The sequence below is a fragment of the Trypanosoma melophagium genome, assembly GCF_022059095.1.
Source record: "Trypanosoma melophagium isolate St. Kilda chromosome Unknown ctg33segment0, whole genome shotgun sequence".
Lineage (NCBI taxonomy): Eukaryota > Euglenozoa > Kinetoplastea > Trypanosomatida > Trypanosomatidae > Trypanosoma > Trypanosoma melophagium.
In genome coordinates this window covers 249,700-265,612 of record NW_027125167.1, presented here as the reverse complement: position 1 = coordinate 265,612, position 15,913 = coordinate 249,700, and the positions used below count along the sequence as shown (strand labels likewise).

The 15,913-nt window shown below is 40.7% G+C and overlaps 6 protein-coding genes across 8 annotated transcripts; all 6 read left to right on the top strand.

The window, feature by feature from the left end:
• Positions 1 to 286: 286 nt before the first annotated feature.
• LSM04_003073 (NAD kinase) lies at positions 287 to 2,944 on the top strand (the record flags this gene model as incomplete). Its single annotated transcript, XM_067331163.1, has 1 exon — positions 287 to 2,944. The coding sequence occupies one exon, from the start codon at positions 287 to 289 to the stop codon at positions 2,942 to 2,944; it is 2,658 nt and encodes an 885-aa protein (XP_067189034.1).
• A 934-nt stretch (positions 2,945 to 3,878) lies between these two features.
• On the top strand, positions 3,879 to 6,992 carry LSM04_004044 (Condensin complex subunit 2/barren; the record flags this gene model as incomplete). Its single annotated transcript, XM_067331160.1, has 1 exon — positions 3,879 to 6,992. One exon carries the CDS (start codon positions 3,879 to 3,881, stop codon positions 6,990 to 6,992), a length of 3,114 nt encoding a protein of 1,037 aa, XP_067189054.1.
• Positions 6,993 to 7,969: 977 nt separating this feature from the next.
• On the top strand, positions 7,970 to 8,947 carry LSM04_008136 (uncharacterized protein; the record flags this gene model as incomplete). 2 transcript variants are annotated; one of them, XM_067331159.1, is made up of 1 exon in its annotated part: positions 7,970 to 8,947. In XM_067331159.1, one exon carries the CDS (start codon positions 7,970 to 7,972, stop codon positions 8,945 to 8,947), a length of 978 nt encoding a protein of 325 aa, XP_067189124.1. The 2 variants fall into 2 exon arrangements, with proteins under 2 accessions (XP_067189124.1, XP_067189123.1); XM_067331158.1 differs by having other exon boundaries at positions 8,594 to 8,947.
• A 450-nt stretch (positions 8,948 to 9,397) lies between these two features.
• Positions 9,398 to 11,209, top strand: LSM04_000109 (uncharacterized protein; the record flags this gene model as incomplete). Its single annotated transcript, XM_067331157.1, has 1 exon — positions 9,398 to 11,209. One exon carries the CDS (start codon positions 9,398 to 9,400, stop codon positions 11,207 to 11,209), a length of 1,812 nt encoding a protein of 603 aa, XP_067188993.1.
• A 735-nt stretch (positions 11,210 to 11,944) lies between these two features.
• Positions 11,945 to 13,420, top strand: LSM04_003419 (the record flags this gene model as incomplete). 2 transcript variants are annotated; one of them, XM_067331155.1, is made up of 1 exon in its annotated part: positions 11,945 to 13,420. In XM_067331155.1, one exon carries the CDS (start codon positions 11,945 to 11,947, stop codon positions 13,418 to 13,420), a length of 1,476 nt encoding a protein of 491 aa, XP_067189043.1. The 2 variants fall into 2 exon arrangements, with proteins under 2 accessions (XP_067189043.1, XP_067189044.1); XM_067331156.1 differs by having other exon boundaries at positions 12,785 to 13,420.
• Positions 13,421 to 14,337: 917 nt separating this feature from the next.
• On the top strand, positions 14,338 to 15,141 carry LSM04_002238 (uncharacterized protein; the record flags this gene model as incomplete). Its single annotated transcript, XM_067331154.1, has 1 exon — positions 14,338 to 15,141. One exon carries the CDS (start codon positions 14,338 to 14,340, stop codon positions 15,139 to 15,141), a length of 804 nt encoding a protein of 267 aa, XP_067189021.1.
• Positions 15,142 to 15,913: the final 772 nt, after the last annotated feature.

The window sequence follows — 15,913 nt, the reverse complement described above, 5'->3', positions numbered from 1 at the left end:
ATATATACTGGTCTGTTTCTCTTGTTCTCTTTGTGTCTGTTTGCCTGGGTGAAAGCGAGACGAAATTAAGGTAGAGAAAAAGTAAAGGAAAAAACTATTTCGACGAATATATATATATATATATCCTTTCTGAGTTATTGACTGATTAATAAAATACACTCTGGTTTGTTGAGATTGTCTTTGGGTGTACAATATATTTTTTGAAGAGAATTGGTAGACGTGTGGCATAGTAGTTATTGGCCACCTCTCACTATATACACAAAGTAAGAAAAAAAGCAGTTATTTTATGTTCAGACGGGTACTACCGCTTTATTGCTGGTACAATGTGCCACAACTATCCCGTGTTGGAATATTCCCACTGCACTTGGATCCACCTACTGTGCAACACCGTGAGCTCTTCCGTCTGCTTGTAGGTGACACCAATAATAATAATAATAATAATAATAATAATAATAATAATAACAGCAACAGTAGCAGCAACCATAACCATTTTAACAGTGGGATCGATAGTGATAGTACAAGTTCTAGTACTTCCCTATGGTATCTAGAGCCGTTAGCGGAGAGTCTTAAGGAGAGTGAACGTGTGCCATTTGATCATCTCATTATAGTTCCCAACACCCGTTTTCCAGTTGCATTGCGTTTCTCTACACATTTAGCCGCACTCACAACTCTCGTCACGCGTGGTCTCCCTCGTGTACATGTGGATTTCACCGCACTGGAGCACCCGGATGAGGATATGCCATGCGTGTATGAATTAACACAGCGGTATAGGAATAGCACACTGGTGCATTGGTTGCAGGATGCACATGAGATGCAGAAGTGGGCACACTTTGAGGATGTAAAGCTGCACGTGCCAATGTTATTACTACAGACGGTGAGTCTTCCTGTCTCTGTGGTGCATAAACCACGGGATGCACATTTGCTTGAGAAAACACGTTATGACGGTGATGCTAACACGTCGTTATCGGCTGCAAACTCCACATCGGGGTTACAAGCACAGAAACAAGAACAACAACATCATCATCATCATCATTGTCAACAACAACAACAACAACACCAGGGAAATGGGGAGAAAACGGAGGGAGAGAAACAAGATGGGAAATATCAAGAACAAGGCAATCTGCAAGGCATGGAAGGGAGTCGAGAGGATGATGTGTCTATGGAGGATTGCAATACCTGTAGTGTTTGCGGAAGATCACCACGTTTAGTGGCGAGGCGTCGTGGGGAGGAGGAGGTGGAGATCAGCCGTTCATACAAGAGTAGTCCGACTGCATCATGGTTAGCTTCATCTGATGATATTACTATGAGTCGACTTGGTCCCGACGATGTTGTTGGTACAAACGCTTACACCGATAAGTATGATACCAAGCGCCACAAGATGGTGCGGAGTAGTAGTATTAGTAGTAGTAATAGCAGTAGTAGTGGTGGTACTACTACTAATGATGGTGTTGGTAGTAGTAGTAGTAGTAATAATAATCATGGCAATAGCGATAGCAGGATCAATAGTAGTAGTAGTAGTAGTAGTAGTAGTAGTAGTAATAATGACAATAGTAGTGGTAGTAATAGCGATATGGACAACAAGTATACAGATAAACCCGGTAGTAAATCCAGTGATGGTGTACTGCAAGACAATTACAGTTTATTAGGAAGTAACCCATTACTGTTAACAGGGACAGAAGAGAATGATACCACACTACGGGATACAGTGCCCACACGTCGCAAAGTGCGTCATCTCATTGAGGATCTCTTTTCTATTCCAGACCCTGTAGAGATTGGAGATCATCACTTCGTCCCACATGATGCCGCACCACATGTTGAGGTACATGCCGTCCATCGTTGCACAGGTGCAGATGTACGACAAGCGTTATGGGAGCGTGAAGTAGATCCCGCCCTAATCCTCACAGCACCTGTGCATTGGTATATTAAGAGCCACAGTCTCTATCACGATTACCGCAAAGATGCTTCTCCCAAAATGGCCCTTGTTGCCTATCACGGTGGTAGTAGTGGAGGAGGAGGAGGAGGAGGTGCTAGTGGTAGTAATAGTAGTAATAGTGGTGCTTCTGGTGTTGGCGGTGTAGTTGGTGGTGGTGGTGGTGGATTTGGTGGAGTTCGTCGAAGTAAAGTCGCCGCATTATGTTTTTCTTCCGCACTTGCATTTCCTGGTCTTATTCCCCGTTTAGAATTACACTACGATAAGAGCAATTTACTGGCACGGGAGTATTATGAGAGTCTGAGTGCCTTTCAGGCGTATGGCGATGAGGAACCCGATCTTATTGTTCCCATTGGCGGTGATGGATATATGATGCACTGTATTCGCAATAACTGGCGTCGTTTTATTCCCTTCTTTGGTGTAAATGCCGGTCATGTCGGTTATTTACTGAACGACGTCTCCACCCTGAGTGAACTATTCTCTGCCCCACTCAAACTACACACCACCACCATGCTCTACTGCCTCGCCGAGAAGGAAACGGAGACGGGCGAGAAGCACCTTCTCTCCGAGCTCGCCTTTAACGATGCCTGGGTGGAACGCTCTAGTGGACAAACCGCCCTTATCCGTATTCTCGTCAATGGCGAGGAACGGATACGACTTCTTCGCGGCGATGGGGTACTCGTCGCTACGGCCGCTGGGAGTACGGCGTACTGCAGAGCCCTCGGCGCCTCGCCTGTTCCCGTTGGGGCTCCACTCATTCAAGTCGTGGGAAGTAACGTCGTCTCGCCGGCCCAGTGGCGGCCCACGCACCTCAATCAGGAGGATCACGTGGAGTTGGAGGTACTCGACAGTGCACGGCGGCCGTGTCGGTGTTTTGTGGACTCTGTAGATGTGGGGAATGTGACGCGTATGTTAGTGCGATCCAGTCGGGCAGCTGGAGTGGTGATTGCGTTTGCGAGTAGTTGTGATTTACAGCAAAAGTTGTATCAGATGCAGTTTCCAACAGGGGCGTGATAATGGGGGCCATCGTCTAGAAACTCTAGAAGGTATATATGTATATATTGGTTTGAGAATTCAGAAGAAATAAATAGGATGAAGACAAAAATCAAACGAGAAGTAGAATTAAAGGCAAAAGAGAAAAAAAAAGAGAAAGAACAAATGTTAAGAGGAGGACCAGTAAAGGTACCATGATGATTGTTATTATTATTATTATTACTATTATTATTATTTTTGTTATTATTATTATTATTATTATTATTATTATTATTATTATTATTATTATTATTATTATTACTAATATTACTACTATTACTATTATTACTATTGTTACTACTATTGCTGGGTTCATTCTCAGTGGCGGTGTGAACCCCTATTATCTCTATCTATTTATCTATTTATCTTTGCTCTCTCCTCAGCTGTTCGCTTCCCTTTTCCATTTAAACTTTTTTCACTCCGTTTTCCAATTAAAAAAGAATTACCGCTGCCACTGCTGCGGCTGTTATTGTTGCTGTTAGTCGTGGGTGCTCCTTATTTCTAACCTCCACTATCGAGGAACAACAGAAAGTGCAGCATGACAAAGGAAGAAAAAAAAAGAATAGAAGAGTAGAAGAGAAGAAATATCTACCTTTTTTTGACTATTTTCTTCTTTTTTTTAGTTTTACAACAAAACTTGAATTTTGTGTTTTCGTCTCTGTTGTCCTTATACATATGCATTCATACTTTTTTTTTCTCTTCTCAATTTCTTTGCAAAATAGTCCACAAAACGTGGATTAGTTTGGGTGTGGAACTAGAGGCATTTAAGCACATACACGAAAATACACAGAGCAGAAGCCGATAACGATACACACATACACATATATATTTACATATTTATATAGGATAGAAGAAAAAAGAGAAATAAAACCAAAAGGGAGAAGAAGAAACAACAAACAACGACAAGAACAACAAGATGACATCCACTACACAGAATGATATGCGTCATCAACGACAATTTCTTCGACGAGCGGAAGAGAATAACGCAGATTTTCTACCTGTAGAACCTTCTCTCGTATTTGATGAGGGCAAAGGAGTTCTTATTCCCCCCGCCTCTCAATCCGGCAGTCCACAAGTCACACAATCCGCATCTCGACAACGTCGTCCACGATTCGCCACCGCACAGGACTTGGATGATGCCTTATTACAGGCAATTGAGGGTAAAATTACCCGCAAGAACGCATGGGTCTCAAAGGACGCCAGTAATTTATTAGAGGGCATCACACATGCCGTGGAAAGCACACTCGATGCGGCCACGAGCACTGATGAGTATTCCAGCTTTGCCAAAGTCGCCACTGTGGTGGAGGGGTGCTCCAAGGTGTGGACAAGTCGTGTGGACAGTACGTATCAGCGATCGAATCAGATGGTACGACGTTTATTACGCAATGGGGATGAGGATGAGAACGGCGCTAATGGGAATGGTGGGGGAAGTGATAATGAAGATGGAACAGGTGAAGAGGGAGGATCTAGTGCGGCAGCGGCAGAACGTCGAAAGAAGGCGGCGGCACAACGACGAGCACAGAATGTTCGCACACTCGCATTAGATCCATCGGAGATTAATCTCGACAGTAAAGGACGTGTGGCACTTGTACACACAGGTGTGAATGCACAGTTTCGAGCCATTACAGAGAAGTTTGACCAAGGTAATTCACATGGATTACTCGTACACAATACACCGCTGGGAAAGGCGGGAAATCTCATTCTGGATGTTGATTATGCACGGGATGAGGATCGGGAATACTCAGCACGACGTTTACGACTCTCCAGTGGTTCACGGCATGTTGTGAAACAGGAAATCAACACGGGGGATACTACCGAAACGGATCAAACAACAGCAACAACAGTGATAGAGATGGGAGAATTGGATCATGGTATTAATATGCCCATTCAACTTCCCCCATTTCCACCACCAGTTACAGCAACAACGACGGCATCAGCGGGTCAAAGTCCACTCTCTGCAGAAGAAGGAGGTGGTGGTGGGAGACAAAGTGGATATATGGAGAAGTCGGAAGAAGAGCAAGAAGCAGGACGTCCATCTATTTTGCTTCCATCGCTGTTGCTTCTCCCACACACATCTAACGCGGGTGCGGAGGATGCAAACACGGCAGGGTTGATGATGGGTACAGGAGAAGACCAACAACAACAACAACAACAACAACAACAACAGCTTATGACCACAGATGCAGCATTGTTTCCCGCACATCAATCTGATTATGACGACAATGACTGGGGTGATGGTGGTGGTGGTATGGACTACGGTGATGATAACTACTACGGCGATGATCATACCAATAACAACAATGACACTACTAGTGCGGCTAGTAATAATAATAATAATAATAATAATAATAATAATATTAATAATGGAATAAACACCGATGTTGGTGAGAACAGTGATATAATAAACGGCAATGAAGGATTACGTGAGCGCATTGCCGCAGAGGCGCATCAACTGGTCTCAGGTGTGGCGGAACTAAACGCTATGGATGGTTGTCTATTTGGAGAGAATCGTCTCGCATTAGAAGCAGAAGATCCAACTTCATGGTTTCCATTAAGTGAACCACCAACAAATGTGCTGTTAGGCGGTGCCACACATAAAAACTCTGAATTACTACGTCTACATAAAGAGCATCGATTTACACAAACAGGTACGGCATCACAGACAACATCTACGCCTGCTACAAAACGCGTAAAACGTGAGAAAACTATCGCTTTTGACCTCCCAGGTGAACTCGCTGCTACTTCTGCTGCTGCTGCTGCTAGTGGAAGTGTTGGTTCTGGAGATGCAGACACTTCCTTATCTTCACTTTCTTTTCTCCTTAACGGGAACGTTGTGGACAGTTCTGCCCTTAAGCAAAGTACAACGACTGGGAAAAATATGACACAACTTGGTAAGGAGTTACTTCTCGGTAAAACCCCTAATGCCATTCTCGCCTATACGCAGGGTGTTTTTCAGCGTGCGAAAGCTCAAGAGTCTGGACTTTTGCTTGCCGAACCTCCTGTACCTGGAAAAACCATTCCATCTTATTTACCACATCCTATAACTGTCACTACCTTTTTTCAACCCTTTTCAACATCTCTTTTACAGTGGAATTTACTTCGTAAATCGGCTACAGGTCGTACCCTTGGTCTTCATGGCAGTAGTGCAGCCCCCTCAAGACGTGCAAGTGGTGTTATTGGTAATCGTACTAATAATAATAACAATAACCATCACCAGGGCAATGGATGGGGATCTAAGTTAGAAGATGATACACAAAGTCATACAGGCGATGATGATGGGAACGGTAGTGGAATGGGTGCTATTGGTACAATGCCAACAGACTTTTTTCACGGTGGAGCTGAGGCAGATGATGACTTTATGGGTGCTGGTGGCTATGATGATTACGATGATGATGATCATGGCGGTCATGCAGATACGATGGATCCCATTCGTCAGGCAGAGGCGCAGATACTCGCAAGTTTTGAGAGATCTGAACTGGCACGTGTGAGTGGCGCCTTAACAGCAATTAGTAACGGTCGTCCTAGTAGCCACAATAATAATAATAATAATAATAATAATGGTGGTAGTGGTAATATGGATGAGTTAGCGGGTATGGAACCGTTAATGCTTGCAAAGGTACTACAGGCTCCACAAGCGGTTCTTCCATCGCAGGTAGATGTTGTAAAGCTGCGACAGGCCATGTGGTCGTCTGTGAGTAACGCAATAGAGTCTAATCCCACTATTCAAGAACAACAAAAAGAGGATCAATCACAAAAACAACAACAACAATTATCATCATCAAGAAGAAAGCGAGGACGTGAAGAAGAAACTCACAAGGATGCTGCAGGAGAAGGGAGTGAAGAACTGCCACGTTTTAGTGAAATTATTTTGCCTATTCTACCACAGATTTCAGGTATATCTGCAACTGGTACACTATCACCAGCTTTTTTCTTCTTTTCTATTCTCTTTCTTGCAAACGAACACGGGGTTTTATTGGAAAGTGTTCCTGAGTTAGATGATCTAGTTGTACGAGGTCTGAAGACGGCCTAACGAAAAAAAAAAGACCAAGAATAAAAAGGGTTGAAAGAAAGAAAACGTCAACACCAACAAGAGAAACAGTTGGACCAGGGGAAGAAGCCGAAAGAAAAGTGGAAATTCCAGTATATATATATATATATATATATATATATATATATATATATATATATATATGTTTTCCTTTGCGGAATAAGCATATTTTAGAGGTTATTGCTGTTATTGTTTTGAAAAAAAAAGATAGAGGGTGTATGTCGGTGTTTATGCCTACAGTGTGTATACAAACACAAACGCACACACACATATTTTTGCGTGCATCCATCCAGGTGAGAGAGATCACCATTCTGGAATAGATTAATTACATTGCTTTCCTTTTTTTTTGTATTGGAGTTATGAATGAATAAGATGAATTTTTTTATTTTTTTCTTGTTCCATTATTTATTTTCTTTACCCAAAACTTCCCATTTTTTTTTCTTTTCTTTCCTCCTTTATTCCAATATGAACATTGTCAGTTTCAGAGACGCGTGGCAGATGTGGCGAGAATAAAAATGTGACAGTTGATGATGATACCAACAACAGGAGGAGGGGTTAGAAGAAAAAAAGAAAAAAAAAGCGGATTATTATTATTATTATTATTATTATTATTATTATTATTATTATTATTATTATTATTATTATTATTCATTATTTCTGTAAATGAAATGGTATCTTTGTTTTTATTTTTTTTACTATTTGTATTCCAATTCCCTTATTAATATTGTATTTTTTTTTCCCCCTTTCTCTCTTTGTTTCTGCGTGTGTAATTCAGTTGCCGTATTGTAATAATAGCTGCTAGTGGTGATATGTGTTGTCAAAGCATTTATCAAATAGTACTAACATTTCTAGTTTAATAATAATCATCAGCTCTTTCTCAAACAAGGAAGAATAGTTGAGGTAACAGCAACAACTAGGAAAAGGAAGAAAAAAAAAGGGGTTTAACCCATAAGAGAAATATGTCTTTCCCACTTCCAAAGAAGTATTACCTTATCGTGCATGATGCAATACGTAAAGTACTTGGTACGGAGGCCGATATTTCCGCCTTTGTAACATCGAAGAAACCTTTTCAATGCGACATGCTCGTCAATGCTACCGCTACAGATCCTGATTTAGCAGTGCAATCTAATCAAATGACCAATAATAATAATAATAATAATAATAATAATAATAGTGGGATGAAAAAGAATAAAAAGGATGATAATGCGTATGTGCGGGAGTTTGCGGTTGGACTTCAACGGTATTTGGGCACCTGCGATGTTGTGGTACGTCGTCGACGACTGGATGTTGTTTTTCTAGACCGTGAAGTACTGCAGATTGCGCTTGGAGCCCCACGACGGGCAATCAACAATTTACAGTCTCCAGAGGAAATTAATAATGAACCTTCGTGGGTACGACGCAATCGTCTCCGTATCTCACTTGGCTATGATGAGGAACTTTTTACCAATGCGTGTGATTTCAAGATCAACATAGCCGCACGTATGATGGAGAAGTGGGTTTTTGAAAATCAGGTTAACGGTGATAATACTAGTACTACTATTAGTAATAGAAGTAGTAGTAGTAGTAGTAGTGGTAGAAGTAGTATGTTCTCTACAGAGGGAAATGTACAACAGTCTATACAAGAGAATGAACAGCAGGAACATCAACGGGAAGAACGTGAAGAATTGCCACCTGTGACGTATTGGCAAGCACATGGGTATGTGTTAGCACGTGAATATCATGTAGAACATCATATTGCACTGCTAGGTACGATAGCGCACAACTTTGCCAAGTATTATGGTGAGTTTCCCTTTGATAATCCGTATTGTCCTGGTGAAGACCTTAATACTCTCGCATCTGTGGAGAAACTCTGCAAGGCATGGAAGCAGTTACCACTGGAAAATTGGAAAAGTGAATATGAGCTACAGCTTGGCATGGGACATCCATTAGGGTCATAAGGGGAATAAGAGGAAAATATGTCTGTTGTTATTATCGATAACTAAAGCTTATTTTTTTTTTTCGTGTGTGTGTATGAGTTTGGAAAAGGAAAAATAAAAAAAGAAAAATACTCTTTTTTCTTATAGGGGAATGCAAAAATGCAATCTATTCTTTATTATTATTATTATTATTATTATTATTATTATTATTATTATTATTATTATTATTATTATTATTATTATTATTATTATTATTATTATCAAACATTTCTTTTTCTTTTTGAAAATTCTGCTTCATTTGATAAGTGTCTTTTCTCAGTTGCTTACTTTTCCTTCCTTTCTTCTTTATTCCTGTCACTATCTTGGCTCTTGAGTAAGAGGGAAACTAAGCGAGAGAGAGTGTGTGTGTCTGTGGAAGGAGAAGGAGTAAAACATTATTAACGTTAAAAAGGGGGTAAATAGGGTTGGTAAATGACATCTGATCATAATCGTGATGGTACTAGCAATGTAGGAGGTAGCAGTACCGATAGTACTAAAGGAGTGAAATCTACATCAGGGCCTGGTTTCTCTTCATCATCAGCTGAAGCCACAAGTACTGGAGGAACAGATGTGAAGGGAAAGACAGCAGCGGCGACAGTGGTAGTAGATAAACCAATTGCAACAGTTGGATCTTCCGCGACGGCACGTCGATTGGCACTCTTTGGTAGTCGTGCACTCGCTGCCGGCAGCAAAGGACGTACTCCTCCTTCCTTTTCTTCCTCTTCTTCTATGAGTGGAGAGACAACATCCGAGTTGAGTGCAGATGGATACACCAACACGCTTGCCTCATCTTCTCATGCCCCTATTTCTTCTGCTTCATCTTCATCTGTGGCTTCCTCCATGGCGAGAGGAGAGAGTTCTGGTGGTTTAACATCATTTGGTGTGCCTCGTGGAGATGTTGCCTCTTATATTCGTCATGAAGATGCGATTTCCTCTCCTGGCAAGTACCTTGTGGTCGGTGATGGTATGATGGCCCCATTCATGGCATTGTGTTTACGTGTACATGGCCTAGAATGTGATTTGGCGTATCACGCAAGTGAGGATGATCTGGATCGTGGCACCATCGTGCTTACGCCATCTCTTACACAAATTCTGGGCGATGTATTGAATGTCTCCGTTCCCAGTGGAAGTGTCGTGGGTCGTCTTCTCACCTTTGATCACGTTGGCAATGACATGTGTGATCTCGACCTGAACGAGTTCCGCGCCAAGGGCGAAAGTCCCACATTCTTCTGCTGCGATCGCCCCAAACTCGAACGTGCCCTCCTGTCCCTCTGCAGTGTTGGCCCCCACTCCTGTCCACGTCTGCCGCTGCCTCGATTGGACCGCGGGGGGTTGGAGCCGCTCGATCGCGGGGGGGTGCGGGTGCACTTTGCGGGTGGGGCGGGCCGGCGGGATTATCTCGGGGTGATTGCCACCGCCAGAAGGTCCGCCCTCGTGCCGGAGTTAACACTCACAGATGAGGAACTGCGAAGACGGGCGGAAAATGATGAATTATATACATCGGCGCGTATGAAGGCGGTGCGGTGGGCGGAGGTTTGTGTTCCACCACTGCCAGAACTGGGGCGATTTGAAAAACGTTTTACACCGGGGTCACAGGAAATTGTGGAACTACTTACGCCCAGAGGGGCAAAGATGACGGTGCGGCCTACGATGATGGCAACGAAACTGTTTTATAATGTTACACTGACAATTCCAGATGCCACACCCGATCCACGACTGAAGAGTAGCAGTACGAAACAATTCTGGGATGATGTGATCGATCACTGGACGGCAGGAGTACCGGGGTATATACCACACACCATGTTTCGTCCCATGATGACACACGTCCAACAACACTTTACAAAGAGTAGTGCACTTGTCTATCGTACGCCATTGTTTGTGATACCAAACTGGTCAGAAGGAGGTGGACGGGTGATTAAAATTGCACACGCCGCACATGGTGCCGCTTTTGATGCGATTGACGTTGGAGATGCACAGGGTTTTACGGATTGCTTTGGACTCGCCCGCACTCTCGCGTCAGGTGGTGGGGAGTTGGATGTCCAAAATTACCTCCGCGAACGACGTCTGCAGGTGATGGAGGAACTGGATTATCACACACAATTGTTGAATTATGGTGTAAAGGAGCGGGGACAAATGTCATACATGTCTTCACGATTTGCCATGAAGATTATGCGACGGTACAAAAAGTGCTGGCGCAGTATCCTACAAAACCACGTTACACTGATGCCCAAGATTGTGAAGTAGTGTAAATATATTACCGTTGTACACGTATATACATATATTTGTAGATAAATTATACATACATAGATACATATATTTATTTGTTTGTATAAATACACATTACACTGACTTTATTAGCACCGATACATATCCCCTCATTGACAGAGAATGAAAGAAGAGAAGAGAAGAGAAAGGAAGAAAAAGAAGGAGGAGGAATGAATAATGTGCGAAAAAAGAATGAAGCTCACATAAGAAGGCGGAAAGCCAAGAGGGAAAGGAAACACAACCAACAACACACACAGAGAAAAAAAAATAATTGAAAGACGAAAACGAATTGAGCGGATATGGAAGGCAGAGTTGGGAAGCGAGGAACGAGCAAATTAATTCAACATGAAAAAGAAAAGCTAGCAAGTGGAACCGCTAATCCGGTATAATATAAGGAAAGAAAGATTGTACCTGGTTAACTGCATTCGTAGAAGAAGGTTTCTATCTTCCACTACTTTTTTTTCCTTCCTTTTCTTTTTTTTTTCGGTTTTTCACAGAATCAATGTTACAGTTTTAAATGGGAGAAGGGCATCTATTTCATTTACAATATGACGATGCATTTTGTCTTTCTTTTTATCTTCTTTTATTCACTTTATTTTATTTTTTTCAAAATATCCATTTCGGCTGATGGAACATTCATCACACAAAACAAAAAACAAAAAAACAAAAATAATAGAAAAAAAAACAAATAAATAAAAAAGACTTATTTCTTGTATGCTTCGATGGAGTCATCCACTTCACGCTGTGAATAAATCCTCCGGTCACCGCTGGAGTCCAATTCCCAGACCACCACCACCACACGTCGATCGTCTCTGCGGTACTCATAGTGTACTCCACACACTTCGGGCTTTTTATCTTTCTGCAGGGCAACAACACCCGCATAGACGTCAACTGCGCCGTTTGTTTGTGCGGGACTTCCGCCTTACCCAGAATGGCGTAGAAGAAACGATTAATGATGAGGATAATAATAATAATAATAATAATAATAATAATAATAATAATAATAATAATAATAATAGCAATAGCAATAGTAGTGTCCGCCACCGTGAGAAAACTCCAATGATGGAAGACAAGAATAGCCATGAAAACACAAATGGTGTTAGTGTGGATCCTCATACTAATGCTAATAATGCGGATGGTGATAAGGATGCTGTTTGGGTTCCACCGCAGTATTTAAATCTACGACGAATTGTGAAACTTGCACGTGCTATGCAGATGGATGTACAATCTGTGGAAAGACGGGAGTTGGTACAACTCTGTGGAGAACGGCGAAATCAAAATGTAGTACTAGAAGTATCCAGTTTTACACCAAAAGAGGTGGTAGCCTCTCCATGGTATACCAGAAACACTGTTTATGACAGCCGAAATGAAAAGGACCCAATAACAAACCACAGTAATAATAATAATAATAATAATAATAATAATAATAATAATAATAATAATAATAATAATAATAATAATAATAATAATAATAATAATAATAATAATAATAATAATAATAATGTAATTCTTTTCCTTGATCACATTATAGATCCTGGGAATGTAGGGGCTATTATGCGATCTGCCTTCTTCTTGGGAATACAAAGAGTAGTGTTGAGTTGCGATAGTGCGGGTTGTACACCGGCGGTATCACGGGCGAGTGCGGGTTTTATTGAACATATGAATATCTATCGCAGTGTAGTCCCCACAGTAACATTCCTTGAAAATACAATAGCCCAACATAAGGCACGAGTGAATAATACACACAAACTGGAAGTGTATGCAGCTGTTGCCGCACCATGGAGCACAACCGTCTCGGATAATAATAATAATAATAATAATAATAATAATAATAATAATAATAATAATCATAATAATAAAAGAATAAAACAAGAAGAAGGAGATAATAAGAAAGAAAAAGAAAAGGAATGTCCTCGACGTCGCCTTGTGTTGCTCGGTAATGAGGATAAAGGATTATCAACAGAGGTAGTGCGACTGTGTACACACACGGTACATATCCCTTCTCCACGGCGTAAACAAGAAGAAGAAGAAGAAAAAAAAAAGACTGGAAGTTCTGAGGAGAAGGCCGTATATGATGCAGCCGTATTAAAACCACAGGAAGTATCATTAAATGTTAGTGTAGCGAGTGCTGTTATTCTCACACAGTTGTTAGCTGGTCGGCATGCGGTGGAGGTCCGTCCAATACGTTGAATATTACATGGGAATAAAGGAAAAAAAAACAGAATAGAGGGAAATAAATAGACAGGATCTGACACCCCATAATATCTTTCTACATGAAGAGAACTCTGATGAGCAAAGGAGTAATAGGAACTGTCACTTTTTCTTTTTTTTTTTTTTGAAAACCCTTCTCATTATCGTGATTGTTCTGGTGGTTTTGTAGAAAAAGAATTAATTATTGCACTCTAATGATTGAGGGAATGATGTTTATGTGAAAATGAGTTTGGACGCAGCGCGTGGTAATTTAACTTTATCCATTTATTGTTTTCTCTTTTGTTTAATAAGAGTTAGACGGCATCAGGAAGCGTATTCTTGCTTTTTTTTTTTCCTTCTTTGTTTTGCGTTTACAGTGATACCTACAGTGTTCTCCACTCTAACTTGATTCATTTTAATTATAAAACATCGATTTAATAATAGTGGTGACGGTGTTGGTGTGGAGGTGGTTCCCGGGCCCAATAAGGAACAAATATAAAGAAAAGAATAAATTATTTATTTATTTATTTATTTATTGGTGTGAAATATAGATACAGAGGTTTTCTGCAATGTGCTGCTTTTATTCATATATCTCTTTTTCTCTTTTTCTTTTTTCTGTTTTCTCTCTTCCTATATATATATATATATATATATATATATATATATATCCATCGGACATTCTTTCTGGAGCAATTAAGGTGTCTGTTGGTTTCTGACAGAAGTATAAATATAAATATAAATATATATATAAGTATATATATATATATCACTCTCAGTAAGAGTCATTCCGGGTTTGTTACCATTTCCTTATTACTATTTATTTATTTTTCACTTATTACCATTACTATTATTATTATTATTATTATTATTATTATTATTATTATTATTATTATTTCCTCTTTTAGCTGAATCAAACCATGGCGAGCACTTCCACTGGCAGTCACACAACAGACAATTACTCCTCCGCCTCCTCATCTTCCTTTTCCACAGCTCCACATGCCGGACTGGAGTCTGCGGCGAGTGACACCACTCGTAATTTTATTCTCGGACTTCCAAAGAGCGGGCCGGTGCCGGGGAGCAGCGAGGCAGCTTCACTGCAGGCCGCAGAGGCATTTATAGGAGAAATACAACGGGAGATATTGGCATACGATATCGCCAATGCTCGGGCCATGGAGGCGTATGCGCAGAGTTGGTGGAATAAGATTCCATACTTTGGTAAACGTTGGGCAATGGGTACTATTAATACTATCAACGAGGGGGGAAATATGAATAGTGATAGTGGTAGGGATATAAATATGGAGAGAACAGGGAGTACAATAGCGGCTACTGCTGCGGCTGGAACGCGGGATCACGTACGGGTGGAACGTGCATCTGCAGAGAATAAACTTCCCAATGGATCAAAACTACATATACAGAAACAACAAGAACAAATAAAGATGAACAGTTGGTTATTTAAACAACGTCATCCTGGATGGGTGCCAATTATTCAACGACGTTGGGTTCCTGTTTTGTGTGTGGTTGGTATTGGGATGATATGGACCCCAGATGTATGGAAACTACGGGCGTTATACTGGTGTGATCACAAATATGCAATTTTTCGTCAATCTATTCATAAGGCGTATTGGCGTGCTACTATGAGTGCAGAGGACTACGCCACACTCATTAAAGATATGGAGGAGCAGCGGCCAACATCTGTGAAGGTCAGCAATTGTCCACTTTAGTGGTTTATCTCTAGGAGAATAGAAACAGCCATTTGGACGTGTAATAAAGCTTTATATATATATATGGGAACCGAAAAAACGAACAAACCAACAACAGCAAGAGCATCTATTTACTTTTTGTTTCACTTATTGAGAAGAGCGACAACGGTCGGAATCAAACAAAGCGTGGCGATGAAAGAGGAGAAAAAAAGCGAAATGCGTGGAAGGAAAGAGATTAATAAAAGAGAAGTAGGTAATAAAATACCTTTGCAAAAAGGTGAAAAAGGAAAAGAAATTGAGAGAGAAAGAGAGAAAGAGAGAGAAATAAAGAGGTAAAGGAAACGAAGAAGAAAATGATAAGAGTATGAGATATGAGGAGGATCATTAATTCGGTTTCAAATTATTTTTGTAAACATTTGTATTTGAAGATCTGTGATGTTTCTCTCGTTCTCTTATTCTATTCTCTATACATACAAGCAATCTATGTATGGGGATTGTTTTTTTATTTTTAACCTACCTTGCTGGAGTTATATGGAAATGAATAGATGGAGAAGGAAACAATGTAGTAAACTAGTCTAATATCGACAGATTCTTCTTCTTTTACTTTTACTTTTACTTTTTTTCGAATGATGACGACTGTCATTTCCTTATATCTATGATGAAATACCTCCTCATTCTCTCTTTTTTTGTTCTTTTTTTCTTCATTTTATTTTCTCTACATTGATATTGCCACTTTATTCGCAAGAGAATGCCTTTTTCTAAATACTCCTTTTTTTTTGTTTTCCTTTCCCTC